This window comes from Gorilla gorilla, chromosome 11, assembly GCF_029281585.2.
Source record: "Gorilla gorilla gorilla isolate KB3781 chromosome 11, NHGRI_mGorGor1-v2.1_pri, whole genome shotgun sequence".
Lineage (NCBI taxonomy): Eukaryota > Metazoa > Chordata > Mammalia > Primates > Hominidae > Gorilla > Gorilla gorilla.
The window spans coordinates 43,510,775-43,525,711 of record NC_073235.2 but is presented as its reverse complement, the minus strand read 5'-3'; the positions used below and the strand labels follow the sequence as shown (position 1 = coordinate 43,525,711).

At 35.1% G+C, this 14,937-nt stretch overlaps 1 protein-coding gene across 2 annotated transcripts in view; it reads left to right on the top strand.

Moving 5' to 3' along the window:
* Nucleotides 1–14,937, top strand: part of LRP1B (LDL receptor related protein 1B) — a 1,892,531-nt gene that overhangs the window by 1,141,161 nt on the left and 736,433 nt on the right. For both annotated transcript variants that reach the window (XM_031008804.3, XM_055380092.2), the window contains exon 18: nucleotides 3,636–3,752. In XM_031008804.3, coding sequence (XP_030864664.2) covers nucleotides 3,636–3,752 — 117 coding nt within the window. The remainder of the gene's footprint in view (nucleotides 1–3,635; nucleotides 3,753–14,937) is intronic.

The following is a 14,937-nucleotide window of genomic DNA, read 5'->3' as shown; positions in this document are numbered from 1 at the left end:
AATGTAAGTACATACATTTTTTTCTTAGACAAAACAAAAATAAAAATCTGTAACAAATATAGAAAAAAATAAGATTTGATATAGCTATATAACAGTAAACTGATGTTAATGATATTATTTCCTATACCTTTCTGGATGGTAGAAATATTTCACTGGGAAAAAAAAAAGAACAATTGACCAGAATAGATTGTCCAGGATGCGGTGAAGTGAATAATAAGAGAAAGGGTTGGAGAATTTGCCCAGAAGAGGAAACAGCACATACACAGGGGGCTGGAGCAAGTGGACACAGTCAGGGTGTTGGTAGCCATTCTCCGTCAACATCCAGAATATTGTTGTCTACTTCTGAGGGAGACCCAGAGACTGAAGATGAAAAGTAGTTAGATTTGAAATTATGTTTCCTCGTAGTAACCTGATCATTCCTTATATTCAAGCCTAGACAGTTTCATATCAACATTTCTCCCCACCATAGTGCTCTGGTTAGATTACCTAATATTTGCTCTTCTCACATCCTCTACCAATTATAACTAACTTCATACTAGATAAGTATAATTGATTTTAAAAAACCCTAATGTATTTAAAAATTAGACTTTTCTTTACAAAATAATAGTGCATTTTGATATGACATTAAATAAAACTAAGTAGAATGCTTTGATTAAAATACAGGAAAAGTGAAGTTTAGGAATAGTGCTATGCTCTAGTCTCCTCTTGGCTGTATGGTTTGTGTGCCTTGTGAGAATTCTCACTGTTACATGGCTATAGGAGAAGCATGATTACAGCAAATCTCTGATTCAGCAGCTAGATAAACAATTCTCTTGAAGGAGGTGTAAATTTCTTCCTCCTTAGAGCAGCATTTACCACAAAATTAGAGTCCTATGGGGCTGCTCTTCTAATCTTGCCTCCAAACTAACTTAGATCTGATGGAGACCAGAGATGAAAAAGTGAATGTTGTGAGTTTGTTTTCATAAAAATTCATTGATTAGAAAGTGATAATTTAGTCAACTTGATTATATCATATAGATAAACAGTCCTTGGGGGTTTGTGGAATAAAGCATCTTTCTCATCTGAAATCAGTTAAAATTGCCTGGTAGATTAAGTGAATAATTTTCTCCATGATTAGAACAGACAATGAATTCATATATCTTCAGGGCATACTTTCCCCTCTATAATAATCCAGTGAATACTCTTTGGAATAATAGGTCATAACAGTTCCTCCAGCTTCAGAGTTAATGAGGTAACACAAATTCCCACACCATCACAATGTGAGATGGGTCATACACAATATGAGACAGGTTCATAGAAGTTCTTTCTCATTTTCCTCTCTAATCACCATAGCTTTCCTAATGAAACTAAACAATCTGATAAAACTTTGCTAGAATTAAACCTGAATTATTAGGCGAGAATACAGTGACATAAGAATGTCAAATAAAAGAACATTGGTTTTGATAAATTTAATATATTCTTATTACAGGCCAATTAGAATTTAAGATAGAAATATGTGATAATGTCTATTTATATAAAGCAAGAATATAGAAAAGACTGAAGGAATGAAATAGTTAAAGAATGAAGGAGGAAGAAAGGTATGGAAAAGAAAAAGAAAAAAGAAAAAATAAGGGAAAACAAAGAGGCAAGTTAGGGTGAAAGGAAGTAAACAAGAATTGAAAAAAATTCTGTTATTAAATTTCTCTTAAAAGATAAAAAGGTATTTATTGTAACCGGTGAAACAGAGATATGTAAGGGAAAAATTATTAATCTCTCTCACACTTCTATTTTTACCCCTTCCTATCAAGTAAACTAATGACATTAGATTTTGTGTATATTTCTATATCCTTCTCTGGGTTAATACAAATACATATATAGTTTTTTTTTTCTCAGCAGAAATAATTTTATAACAATTATCTAAGAACTTTATTCATTTTCGTATAGATGACAGAATAATTTACCAGAAAATCTGTGGAATTAAATGAGACAATATAGAATTATTTAATTTTACTTGTTATTTTAACATTAAAAACTTCAGAAGCATACATGTTTGCTGGAATATTTAAAATCTGTTGATTTAAAATAAATGATGAATTTGTAAAATGGAAAAAATCAGATAGTGCATAAAATATTTTAGATGTAGGAACCTTATCACATAAGCAAAGCAAAATACATATTATAATAATTTTCCTGATATTTCTAATTTTAGACACTAAGACTAGGAACAATCTAATGTATCAAACCAAGCCAGTAAATTTTTCATTTGTTTTTCTTGGATAATCTTTAACATATTCACAAATAATGAATATACATCTTAACACTGCAAGTGCACTTTTCTTAAAAGGATAGAACAATGTATATATCTTTTAAGAAATTATTTTCAATGATTTCTGAAGCCCTAATTCATGGAACCCATTTTAGTGCATTTGATTGAGTTGGCTTTGCTCCACTCTTTCTTATATCAACCATTAGTACCCAAGTTCACAAAGTGTGTTGATGAGACAAACAATGGTTCTGAAACCTAGGAAAAAGGAAGTCTATAAACTCAGCAAGATTCCCTTATTGTAGCCACTGATACTTCGACCCCAATTATTCATTATCTGTTCAAGCCTCACCTATCCACAATTTTCACAGGACTGAGTATCCCTTTCCTAATATATCTCATTTTTTTCTCTAGTCCAGTGAAAGGAAAGGGTAGATGGGATATCGAGACTCATAAAGACATATTCGTAGTTCAGAGGGACAGAAGAAAAAAAGAAATGAAAATCAGAGGATAAAAACAACTACGCATGTCACTACCAAAGGCCTGGGGGAAGAGGCAGGGAAGCTATTTAAGCTTTCATGCTTTTTAAAAGTTGCCCTGATTATACTAGAAAAGGATTATCAAATTTCCTCTTGAACATAACCCCTTTTCTGAATAAACCACTGCCTCCGGCTAACACAGAAAGCAAGATTCCATGTTTGTGTTCATTGAAACCCTTAAGAAAGCCCAAAGCAAAGTTCATTAATATACCTTGATTAAAAAGTCATACTTTTTAAAATAATTGTGCCGAAAAGTGAGTTAAAAAAAAAACACCTTAAGACCAAATGTATGTTTTAGAAAATATTCTCTGCACTCTCACTGCATACAGCAGATCATTTAGAGATCAATAAATAAATGCATTAAAAATGTTAGAGGAATAGGACAATTCGACCCCATGATTAGAAACTAGATATCCTGAGGTCGTCTCCAAATAATGCCTTCTACAATACTACAAAAAAAGTTTTCTTGGTTTATTAGCAAATGCTATCCACAATTCTTTTTTTGTTAATTAAGAGTTGGATGAAACTTAATTCAACCTTATATTCATAAGCATGTGCTGGGCAAAAGTTTAAAATAATGAATTCATAGCTTCATTTATGGAATTGTGTGAGGATTACTGACTATCTTGTCATTTAGCAGTCATTGATAATTGAAGGGCAAAGCATGTGAACTTTAGAGAAGACAAGCAAGCTGGTATTCAGAAGCCTTAAATAAAAATGGACTTTTAAAATATTTTATTTTAATAGAGAAACATACTATCTTATGTATGAAAGGAATATTGCATGCTTAATTATATCCTTGATGTTCAAAATGCCTCTAAATTGATTTTTTGTATATTCATTGATCATCATAGCCAGAACATGCCAGGTAGACCAGTTTTCTTGCGGAAATGGGCGTTGCATTCCCAGAGCATGGCTGTGTGACAGGGAAGACGACTGTGGTGACCAGACAGATGAAATGGCATCTTGTGGTAAGTTGTGAGTGAGACATGTTATTATTACAGATTGTGTCAGGTAGGATACCCTCCCACTACACCCTCCTTAAAGGGCTATTTATTTCTTTATGAGTACAGGTAAAAGAGGCAGAAGATAAGGCATTTTTGTTACAAACTTTTGGACCTGATTGTGCGCTTTAATGATAACTTCTGAATAATTCCTATTTGTGAGGCAGAAACAATATTCTCAGCTAAAATAAATGGATTTAAACATTGCAGATTTTATTGGGAAGTGGTTATTACGTGGCTAACAGGACACTCTCAAATGTTCATTATTAATCTTAGGTCTGTAGTGATTAAACTTGTCAAAGAGAATAGTTCATGGAGTAACATTTGGGGTAAGGGAGGAGGACATGTTTCTTATTGGCATGTATATGTTATCTTCTGGGAAGAATAAATGATTCAGACTGAGATTACATAATTGGTAAATCATTGTTTTCATTTCCGTAGAGTCGTATGATTCTGACTGACAAACTCAATATTAGTTTAAGATAATATTTTTGTTGATGGGAAAATTCCCACTTTCAATAGATTCTCTTACTTTTGAAAATAGTAAAAATGTATTGTCACATGAAGTTGCAAATTTAATTACTCTCATTGTACTCATGCATCAGTATGTTTCGTTATCATTTGTCTCAATAATGTCTACTGAAACACAGTAACAGAATGAACCAGGCTTTCTAAGACTTGTGCTTTGTTTAAGTCATGTCAATAGATTTTTTAAAATTACTATGGGAAAACTTTACCCATAATTTAGACATGTATAGCATATTTATTAAAATATAATGCAATGAGTATACATTTTAATAATTTAACACTGTTATACTTTTAATAGTAGAAAAATAGGTTTTTTTAACCCTTCCGTTTATTATATTTTTCTTTTTTAAAATTCCAATAGTTTTGGGGGTACAGGTGGTTTTTGGTTATATGGGTAAGTTCTTTAATGGTGATTTCTAAGATTTTAGTGCACTCATCACCCAAGCAGAGTACACTGTACTCAATATGTAGTCTTTTATCCTCTACCCCCTTTACAGCTTTCCCCCCACCAAGTCCCCACAGTCTATTACATCGTTCTTATGCATTTGCGTCCTCATAGGTTAGCTCCCAGGTGTAAGTGATAAGAAAACAATGTTTGGTTTTCCATTCCTGAGTTACTCCACTTAATATAATGGCCTCCAGCTCCATCCAAGTTGCTGAAAAAGACATAATTTTATTCCTTTTTATGGCTGAGTAGTATTCCATGGTGTATATATACTACATTTTCTTTATCCAGGCGTTGGTTGGATGGGCACTAAGGTTGGTTCAGTATCTTTGCAATTGCAAATTGTGCTGCTCTAAACATGTGTGTGCATGTGTCTTTTTCATATAATGGCTTCTGTTCCTTTGGGTAGATACCCAGTACTGGGATTGCTGGATCAAATGGTAGTTCTACTTTTAGTTCTTTGAGGAATCTCTGTACTGTTTTCCATGGTGGTAACCTCTCAATTTAAATGCCTGTATTTGGAGGATGCTTACCTAAAATTTTCTTATGCTAGACTATTATGTCCCTATAAACATCTGAGTATATAACCTCTGAATAAAGTATAGATAAAGTAAGTGGTGGTAATTGACATAGTAAAGAAGGCAACAGCAGTGGTATGGAAGAAAGCACTAGAGAACCACACAATAGACAATAGAATATTTTACGTATATAATAGAATATCTGGAGCCTGACCAATAAAGTGGGTTGAGCAGTGTATTCTCTCTCTTTTCCACTATCCAGACTAATTGTGTGGTCCTAAATCTGGCTGTGTCTGCTGCTTAGTTGCTCTGTATTTTAGAGAACTTGATTCCTTTCCACAGTGAGCATACTCATTCAGAGAATACCAAAAAGGTAATGAGCAATCTAATAATATTAAATACAGAGAAGCCCTGGAATCAGAGTCTCAATTCAGATAAGAAATGTCATGAAAACAATTAGGAAAATAAAGTATGAGCTCATTAAAGAACTTCTATTAGGTCTTTGATCTGATTTTCTCTTTTTTTCTTTTTTTTTAATAGGCCTAGGGCAAGACCTGTTTCTTTATTTTAATAACAATTTACTTGAATCAAAGGAGGAAAATACCGAAAATTTTATATAATAATCTAAATAACTATACCAGCAAACTTGTATATTTTTTTATGAGGTGAGGCGAAGAAGGGTTGGGAGGGCTGCCAGAGACGTATTTTTCTGTTAAATTTTTATAATAACAAATCTATGAAGAACATTTTATGGTCCAGATAAAGGAATTGAAACTTAGAGACTTTTAGAAACCTGCTTGAGATCACAAAGCTAATAAATAGTGGGACCAGACTATTAATCCAGGCATGCTTACAACTAGAATCCAACCATTTTAGGCTGACTTTGTTTTGTGATCCTTGCATAGGGTGCAGATAATGCCATTATACTTCAATGACTATCTGATTTAAATGCACATATAGTTATAGTAGGTTTCATTCCTTGTTGTGTTGGTAAATGTTTTAACATTTCCTGGTTGGGAGGAACCCTGATGTATTGTTTGCCTATTTGTGTGCTGTAAATACTCCCACCCTGGCCAATATCAAGTTGCCAACATGATTCTCTGAATGTGGAATTAGGATGATATGCAGTAACACACTAGTATGTATTATTTCCACTATTCAGATACAGCTGACACAAATAACTTCAAGAGCAATGTGGTAAAATTATCAAGAAATTAGAAGTCTCAGGTATATATTACCTTTGTTTTAAACATTATATGTTTAATTGTAAATTCATAAAAATTATTTGTTTAAAAAATAATGCCACATGCTTTACAGCTGGCAAATAGAATCAGTGAAAATTTACAAATAGGCTCTCACGACCAGGTGTGGTGGTTCATGCCTGTAATTTCAGCGCTTTGGGAGACCAAGATGAGCAGATCACTTGAGGCCAAGAGATGGAGACTAGCCTGGCTAACATGGTAGAACCCCATCTCTACTAAATATACAAAAATGAGTCGGTGTGATGGCACATGGCTGTAATCCCAGCTACTCGAGAGGCTGAGGTGGGAGGACTGCTTGAATCCGGGAGGCAGAGATTGCAGAGAGCTGAGATTGTGCCACTCCACTCCAGCCTGGGTGGCAGAGTGAGACTCTATCTCAAAAAGATAAAATAAAAATAAGCTCTCAAAAGCTGGTACAAGAGGCCTGCAGCACACAACTGGATATGAACACATTGTAATGATTTAGCAGCTAGACAGTTTGGTTCTGAAATATAGCCAGATTTTACAGAGTATCGGTAAACTAGCAGCATGGGTTAGTATCAGTACCATTTCTTCTTTACAACCAAGGAAACATGTTTTACCTCAGACATGTTTCTCTCTTCAGTAACACACATTTACCTTTCAGATTGTTATTTAAAATCAAAATTTACATCAGAAGAGAAGCTGACAAAGTCTGGTAGGCAGAATTTCACTGTTAAAGTTATTATAAGAAAGAATGGCACAGATTTCTGCAATAGAAATTATTCCTGCACTGCATACAAAACGACAAGGAGTGCAATTTTTTAAAAAGCACTCACCCTATTTGACAATATACTATAAATAAATATAGATTCAACTCATTTCTAGTTTTATTATAAAATTCATACTGGCCATATTTTGCTTTTGTCATTGGAATAGCCCAGATTCCCAAAGGTTTCATCCTACCAGAAGATGCTGCAATCATTTTTTTTGTTTTTATATTTCAGCTTCATGAACAATCTCTGTTAGGGTTATGGCTACTGTTACACATTAAAAATAATGTTAAAATTTGGATTTAAAAACATGCAAAGCCTGTGATTAGAAATGTTTCTGCTGGTAATTAGGAGTTGAAGGTGCTGCAACTGAGGGTCAGGTTTTCACTGGAATTTACTAGCATCTATTTTCAAACCTAATTTATTTTACTTGCATTTGCCTTTACGAGTTAATTGCACATTTTAGGTTGAGATTATATGTGGGTGCACATTTACATTAATTGGGAAGGCCCTCTGAGGATTCAGCTTTAATCTTTAAGCAGTTGCTTAACTTTTTTAGTAGTCTTCACATGTGGAAAGAAGAATTTGTAAACTGGTGATGCAGACAAGAGAAGACATATTCAAATTGTGAAGCCTGTGTTGAAAGTGGACCTTGTGTCAAGGAATTGGATGGTCAATTTAATTTCAAGGATAAGACTAACATTGGTTCTCAACTTCAGTTGTCAATAAAATAATTACCAGGGGAACTTTAAAATCACCTGCCCATACCTCACTCCAGAGTAATTAAATAGAATCTCTAGGAGTGGGACCCAATAATTAGTATTTTTAATGCTTCCTTAATGGTGAAATGTGTGATCAAATTTGAAGACTCAAGACATACATACAGTCTTTTGAGGAGCTTGTTAAAAAACAGAGTGCTGGGCCCCATTTCCAGAGTCTCTGATCCAGTCAGTCTCAGGTGGGGCCCAAGAATTTATATTTCTATTAGGTCGGTGCAAAAGTAATTACAGTTTTTACCAGTATGGAGAACAACAACAAAAAAACACAATTACTGTTGCACCACCCTAATAAGAAATTCTCAATTAATGCTGATCCTTGTACCATGTGTATTTGATTTTATCATCTATGCACTTATGTAACATAAGAATGTTTATATATGCAAAATTAATTTAAGTTGGAAGCAATTATCCTTACAAATTTCCTTCCCATATGTATTAGTCCATTTTCACGCTGCTGGTGAAGACATACCGTAGACTGGACAATTTACAAAAGAAAGAGGTTTAACTGGATTTACAGAAGCCTCACAATCATGATGGAAGGCAAGGAGGAGCAAGTCATATCTTAGGTGGGTGCCACGAGACAGAGAGAGATTGGGCAGGGAAACTCCCCCTAATGATACCCTCAGATCTCATGAGACTTATTTGTTATAATGAGAACAGCACGGCAAAGACCTGCCCCCATGTTTCAATTACCTCCCACTGGGTCCCTTTCACAACACGTGGGAATTCAAGATGAGATTTGGGTGGGGACGAGCCAAGCCATATCACTATCCTCAAATTATTATATTAAATATAACGGCATTTCATGATTAAACATGATAATGTTTCAAACAATGACATGTTTTGTCCTTTAGACAATTTGTAGTCAAGTATGATTGTTCTTTTTAAACTTTAACAATCTTTGGCTTGTTCTGTCTTCCAAGTATCTCATTATAGTTTATATTTATTATGTTTTAATAAATGTACCTTAATGTAAGTTGGTAGTACCTAATTCATTAGAAGCCTTCAACTTTGGAAATTACCTAAAGTTTGTTAGCAGATTGAAAGGTAGTTCAGGCTGGGTGTGGTGGCTCACACCTGTAATCCCAGTACTTTGGGAAGCTGAGGTAGGTGAACCACTTGAGGTCAGGAGTTTGAGACCAACCTGGCAAACATGGTGAAACCCCATCTCTACTAAAAACAGCAAAAAAATTAGTGGGGCGTGGTGATGCATGCCTGTAATCCCAGCTACTCAGGAGGCTGAGGCAGGAGAACAGCTTGAACCCAGGAGGTGGAGGTTGCAATGAGCCGAGATCGCACCACTGCACTCCAGCCTGGGCAACAAGAGTGAGACTCCATCTCAAAAAAAAAAAAAAATAGGAAAAAAAAAAAAAGATAGTTCAGTGGAGTAGAAATAAAAATCTACTGAAGTTTGCAAAGTTAACATTACTCAATTTTATGGATATTGATCTTTTAAAACCATGTAGATAGTAGGATTTTGTCTCTTGTACTTGTAATCTTACTTGTAAATGCTCTTGTAATCTTGTTGTCTTACAAAATTACAAGAAAAGAGAAAAGAGAGGACAGTAGAGGAGGGGGCAGGGAGAGGAGAGAAAAGGACAGGACAGGAGAGGAGAAGAGAGAAGAAGAGAGGAAGAGAAGAGTAGGCGGGCATGGTGGCTCACGCCTGTTATCTCAGCATTTTGGCAGGCTGATGTAGGTGGATCACTTGAGCCCAGAAGTTTCAGACCAGCCTGAGAAACATGGCCAGATCCCATCTCTACAAAAAATACAAAAAAATTAGCCAGGGGTGGTGATGGGTACCTGTAGTCCCAGTTACTTGGGAGGCTAAAGTGGTACGATCACTTGAGCCCAGGAGGTTGAGGCTGCAGTGAGCCATGATGCACTCCACCCTGGAACAACCAGAGTGAGAACCAGCCTCAAAAAAATAATACATAAGTAAATAGAAAGAAAAATAGAGAAATAAGGAAGAGTTTCAGCTATCAAAATGGAATTTTTACCCAGTTAAATCAGTGGTAAGTGGTATCTAAGATAGTTTACACAAGATTATTAGAAAAGCAAAGTTCCTGATTAAGTATAATTTTTTTATTTTCTAAGAAAAAACCTGCATATGTGTGTAACCATATAACGAGGAGTAGTAATCCAGTGGAATATTGACATGAAATATAATTATTGTCCAGCACTGCTTTCAACTCCTTTGCCATTCCTTAATAATATCTTTGCACCACACAATGAGTCTGGTGACTTTTAGTTTCTATAACTTGTTTTAACCCATTTTGAAACACCAATATTATGTCTTAGTCAAAGCTTTCTCCTCCCTCATTGCTGGCCAGACTTCAGGTTCTAAGAATGGGGAGGAAACTATGTCCTGCTTTGTTACTCCCTACTTGTCTCTCATATAACTTTAGCTCTTCAGGCAGAGAGGAGACATGGAGGAAATGAGTAACAACTTTTCAAGCAGATCTAGAGGAAACTTCCTTTCTGCTGCTGTAAATTTCACAATCCTCTGACACATGAGAAATGCAACTCTATTGAGAGGCTTCTGTGTGAGATTTTCAGAGAGGTTTGAGTCTCATCCCTCTTTAGGATTCCCTGAACTTCCTCCTTTTCATTTCTTCTCTCTTCTTTTCCCTTCTTCAGGGGTTCCCTGCATATCTAGATCTAGGTTTCTTTTATTGCCCATAACTTCTCATTCCCACCACAGGACATACATCTCATAGCCTTAAGTTGCTAGAATCTGCTTGCTTGGTGGGCTGCCCTTTTGGTTGCATCACTGATGTAACAAGAAAAGGTTTGCTGTCTTTGCTAAGTCCACTTTATTTTATTTTTTTCCCCAAATGTTGTGAGCAGGCTGCTCTCTTAATGGCCTATCCCTTGGGCCTGCGATCACTCTCCAGTTCTTTGTTCTTCTCTAGATACAGGTAAAAGGGCCAGAACACTTGCAGAAAAAACATCTCATCACTGCCTTCTCAGGAACCCACACAATTTCATGAATGATTCTCATGGAGTCTGTCCTTCTCTTGCATTTGGGGATCTCTCCACAGGTTGGTCCACTGGTCTCTCCAGAAGGTTGACTTGTGCAGTGCTCCCCTATTATATGAAATGGTTCCATATATCAGTTTCTCTCTGTAGAACGTGGGGATACTTGGTGTCTCCTTGTCCTTAGTATTGGATCTAAGTGGGCCAGGGCCATGGCGAAAGAAAGAATCTCACTATTACATGCTTTTGTTTTTTAACTGACTCATTTTGTTTCTCTGTCTCTCTTCTTTTCCTTCTTCCTTTCTCCCTTCTAATCTCCTATTAAAGCAGGTTTGTACACACCTACTAGTACAAACATATACATGTTTATTCAATATATGAACATTTAGAAAGAATAATAAAAGTTATTTTAGTTTTCACATTATAAATAAGGAGACGGAAGCACTGAAAATTGTGTGTGCGAAGTTGCAGAATGTGTTAGTAGATTTCAGTTGGATATCAGTCTCATTCACTCCTAGTTGCTTATTCTCACAGAATTAGAGACTGTTGTAGTTGAATAAAATGCTTTGTAACTTAATCTCTTATCCAATATAGGAATTCTTCTAAAACTGTTCCCAGAAGTGCTTACCTACTGATTGCTTAAATATTTTCAGAAATAACTCAACATTTCAGAGGGTAATTAATTCCACTGTTGGGCAGTAAGCAATGTCAGAAGATTCTTTCTTCATGGAGCTAAGATCTGCCTTCCTAAGTATTCTACCCATTGATATTTGTGCTGTCATCTGAAGCTACGTGGAATCAATAACTTTGTCCACTATCTGGCTCTTGAGATAACTAAAGACACCATCATGTCCAAGCAACTCTTCTGATTTACAGGTTAAACACACCACTTCTTTCAGCTTTTTCTTACATGACTATGTTTGTAGGGGCTTTTCTTACCAATTGCTCTGCTATTCATTCACTTGAATTTTAATAGTCTTATTAAAATTAATAGCCTAAAATGAGAGATTAATATTCAATGTGTATAGAATTTCAAATATGCAAGATGAAAAATTTTTGGAGATCTTCTGCAGAAATATATGAATATAGTTCATGTTACTGAACTCTATACTTAAAATGGTTAAGACGGTAAATTTTATGTTATGTATTTTTATCACAAGTTTTAAAATGTAAAAAGTTCATGTTGTAGAAATTTGGTATTTTTTACAACAGATCATACTGAGCTTTTTACCTTTAGTTATTTAGCTTCTAGGTTTCTCTTAAAGTAATCTTGGACGACAGCCTTATCATGTAACTGACATGTTGAGTTTTCAGTCAATTAACATGCTGCCTAAGCTTTTCTTATAAACCAGTTGGCTTTTTAGGGATATTTCCAATGTTTACATTTCAAAAGTTCTCTTAGGTTTTATTTTGATAGTCTTCTGATTCTCCCTTATCCACACATTTCAAAATATGTACATGAGTGAGGTCCTCTCTACCCCCCCATCCTCCTACAATTCTTAACTTTTTTGCAGTTTTGCAGTTTTGAATCCATCATCCATCATAGTAATTATGTCTTCTAGTTTTGTGTAAATTCAAAGATTGGATAGGCCTAACTTTTAAAGCTTTAACCAAATCATAGTAACAAAGGCATGAGCGTTTTGGAGAGCAATTAAAAACATTCTTCTGGGAAAAGCTGACCTAATAATTAGAATTCTGTAGCTATAGTTATGAATCAACTACTCTTCTACCTAATTTGCTATTATATTGTGTGTATGATATTTTCATTTATTGTGAAAGAATTTCTCAAAAATGTTGCAAAAAATACAGGAGTACTGTGTTGAGTGATATATATATATATATATATATATATATATATATATATAAAATGAAATATATTTAATGAAAACATATATATATGAAAATGCCCTAAACATGTTACATATGTAAATACATATTATATATGTATTTACATATATGTATTGTGTGTGTGTGTGTGTGTGTATATATATATATATAAACTGCACCAGCAAAAAATTTATTCTGGCATAATATATTTTTATTTCATTTATGACCAAATAGTATCATTATAAATACCGACAAACTATTGTTCTAACAAGTTAATCTTAGAATTATTGTCAGAAATTTACATAAACTTCACCTCTCTCTAGTCTCCAAATTTTCTCTCAGTTTCGGAGTCATGATCAAATATTATCAGTATAAATACTGACAAACTATTGTTTTAACAAGTTTATCTTAAAATTGTCAGAAACTTACATAAACTTCACTCCCCATAATTTTCAAGTTTTCTCTCAGTTTTGGAGTTGGTACAATATTATTTGCATTTTTTCCCATTTTTCTTCATGTTTCCTGAAGTAATTCCACAATTGACAGTAATTCCACAATTACTGTCAATATTCTGAGAACATCAAAGATGCTTGATGTTTCATTACTTCTTTGATAATTTGTCTCCATAGGAAGATAAACTCATATTTTAGCAATTAGATGCTCTATTTTTCTCCATTCTCTGGTTTGGAGTTTTAATTTTCTTTCAAACCTATTTGCTCTCTACTTCCCTTCTGATGATAATTATTTTTTATTTGAAAGGTACATACTGAAGAAACTGAGAAGCTCTTTTTCCTGCTTATGTCCTGTAGATCTATTCATTGCATCCCAGACTTCCTTATTCTGTTTATTTCCTTGTTCCATACTTTTATATTTTAGCTTACTTAATTTTTAATTTAGAAGTGGTATGCAAGCTTCTGCTAAGTTGTCTTCTTGTTATTCTTACACGCATGTGGCATTATTTTGCATCTTTCTTTGTTTGCAGTTTCCTGTTTTGTAAATACCTGACTAATAAAGCCCAGTCTGCAGAAAAGTGGGAGGTTAAAGCCTGAGGGATATTTTCAAAGCCATAGGCAGAAATTATTAAAAACGGCTTTTAGTTTCTTGTTCTAACTCAGCATTTCCCCAATTTCTTGCTTGAGGATATGAGTTGCTTGCAGTGCTTGTTGCTGATAAAGATTCCAAGGCTCCTACCTGCCTCCGTCAAAGATTTTCATTCAGTAGGTCTTGGATGGAGTCCAGGAATCTGTATTTTCGGAAAAATAATCTCATGTGATTCTTATATATATATATTTTTTGAGACGGAGTCTCTCTCTGTCGCCCAGCCTGGAGCGCAGTGGCGCCATCTCGGCTCACTGCAAACTCCACCTCTTGGGTTCACGCCATTCTCCTGCCTCAGCCTCCTGAGTAGCTGGGACTACAGGCACCCGCCACCATGCCCGGCTAATTTTTTGTATTTTTAGTAGAGAAGGGGTTTCACCGTGTTAGCCAGGATGGTCTCAATCTCCTGACCTCATCGTGATCTGCCCACCTCCCAAAGTGCTGGGATTACAGGCGTGAGACACCATGCCTGGCCTTGATTCTTATCTTAAAAGAAGATCAGAGAATGTAAACTGTGGTTTTAACATTTTCTGCCAATTACAATTTTTTAGGGCTACCACAAGAAATTATTGCAAATGTTATGGCTTAAAACAACAACAGAAATTTATTCTTGCACAGTTCTGGAGGCCAAAAGTCCAAAATCAAGGTGTCAACAGGGCTTCCTCCAAAAGCTCTAGGAAAAAGTCCTTGCTTGCTTTATTCAGCTTCTGGTGGCTATCGGCGTTTATTGGCTTGGGGCAACATAACTTCAACCTCTGCCTCCATCTTTGTGACCTTCTTCCCCATGTCTCTGTCACAGCATCCTCTCCTTTCTCTTAGAAAGACACCAGTGTTTTAAAGCCCACCTTTAATCCAGGATGATCTCATACTGAGATCCTTAACTTTACATCTGCAAGACTACATTTCTTTTTTTCTTTTGAAGGATGTTGGTTAAGGTTATCAGCACAAAAAATGTCATCATTGTTTCAATAAGCAAACAATCAGT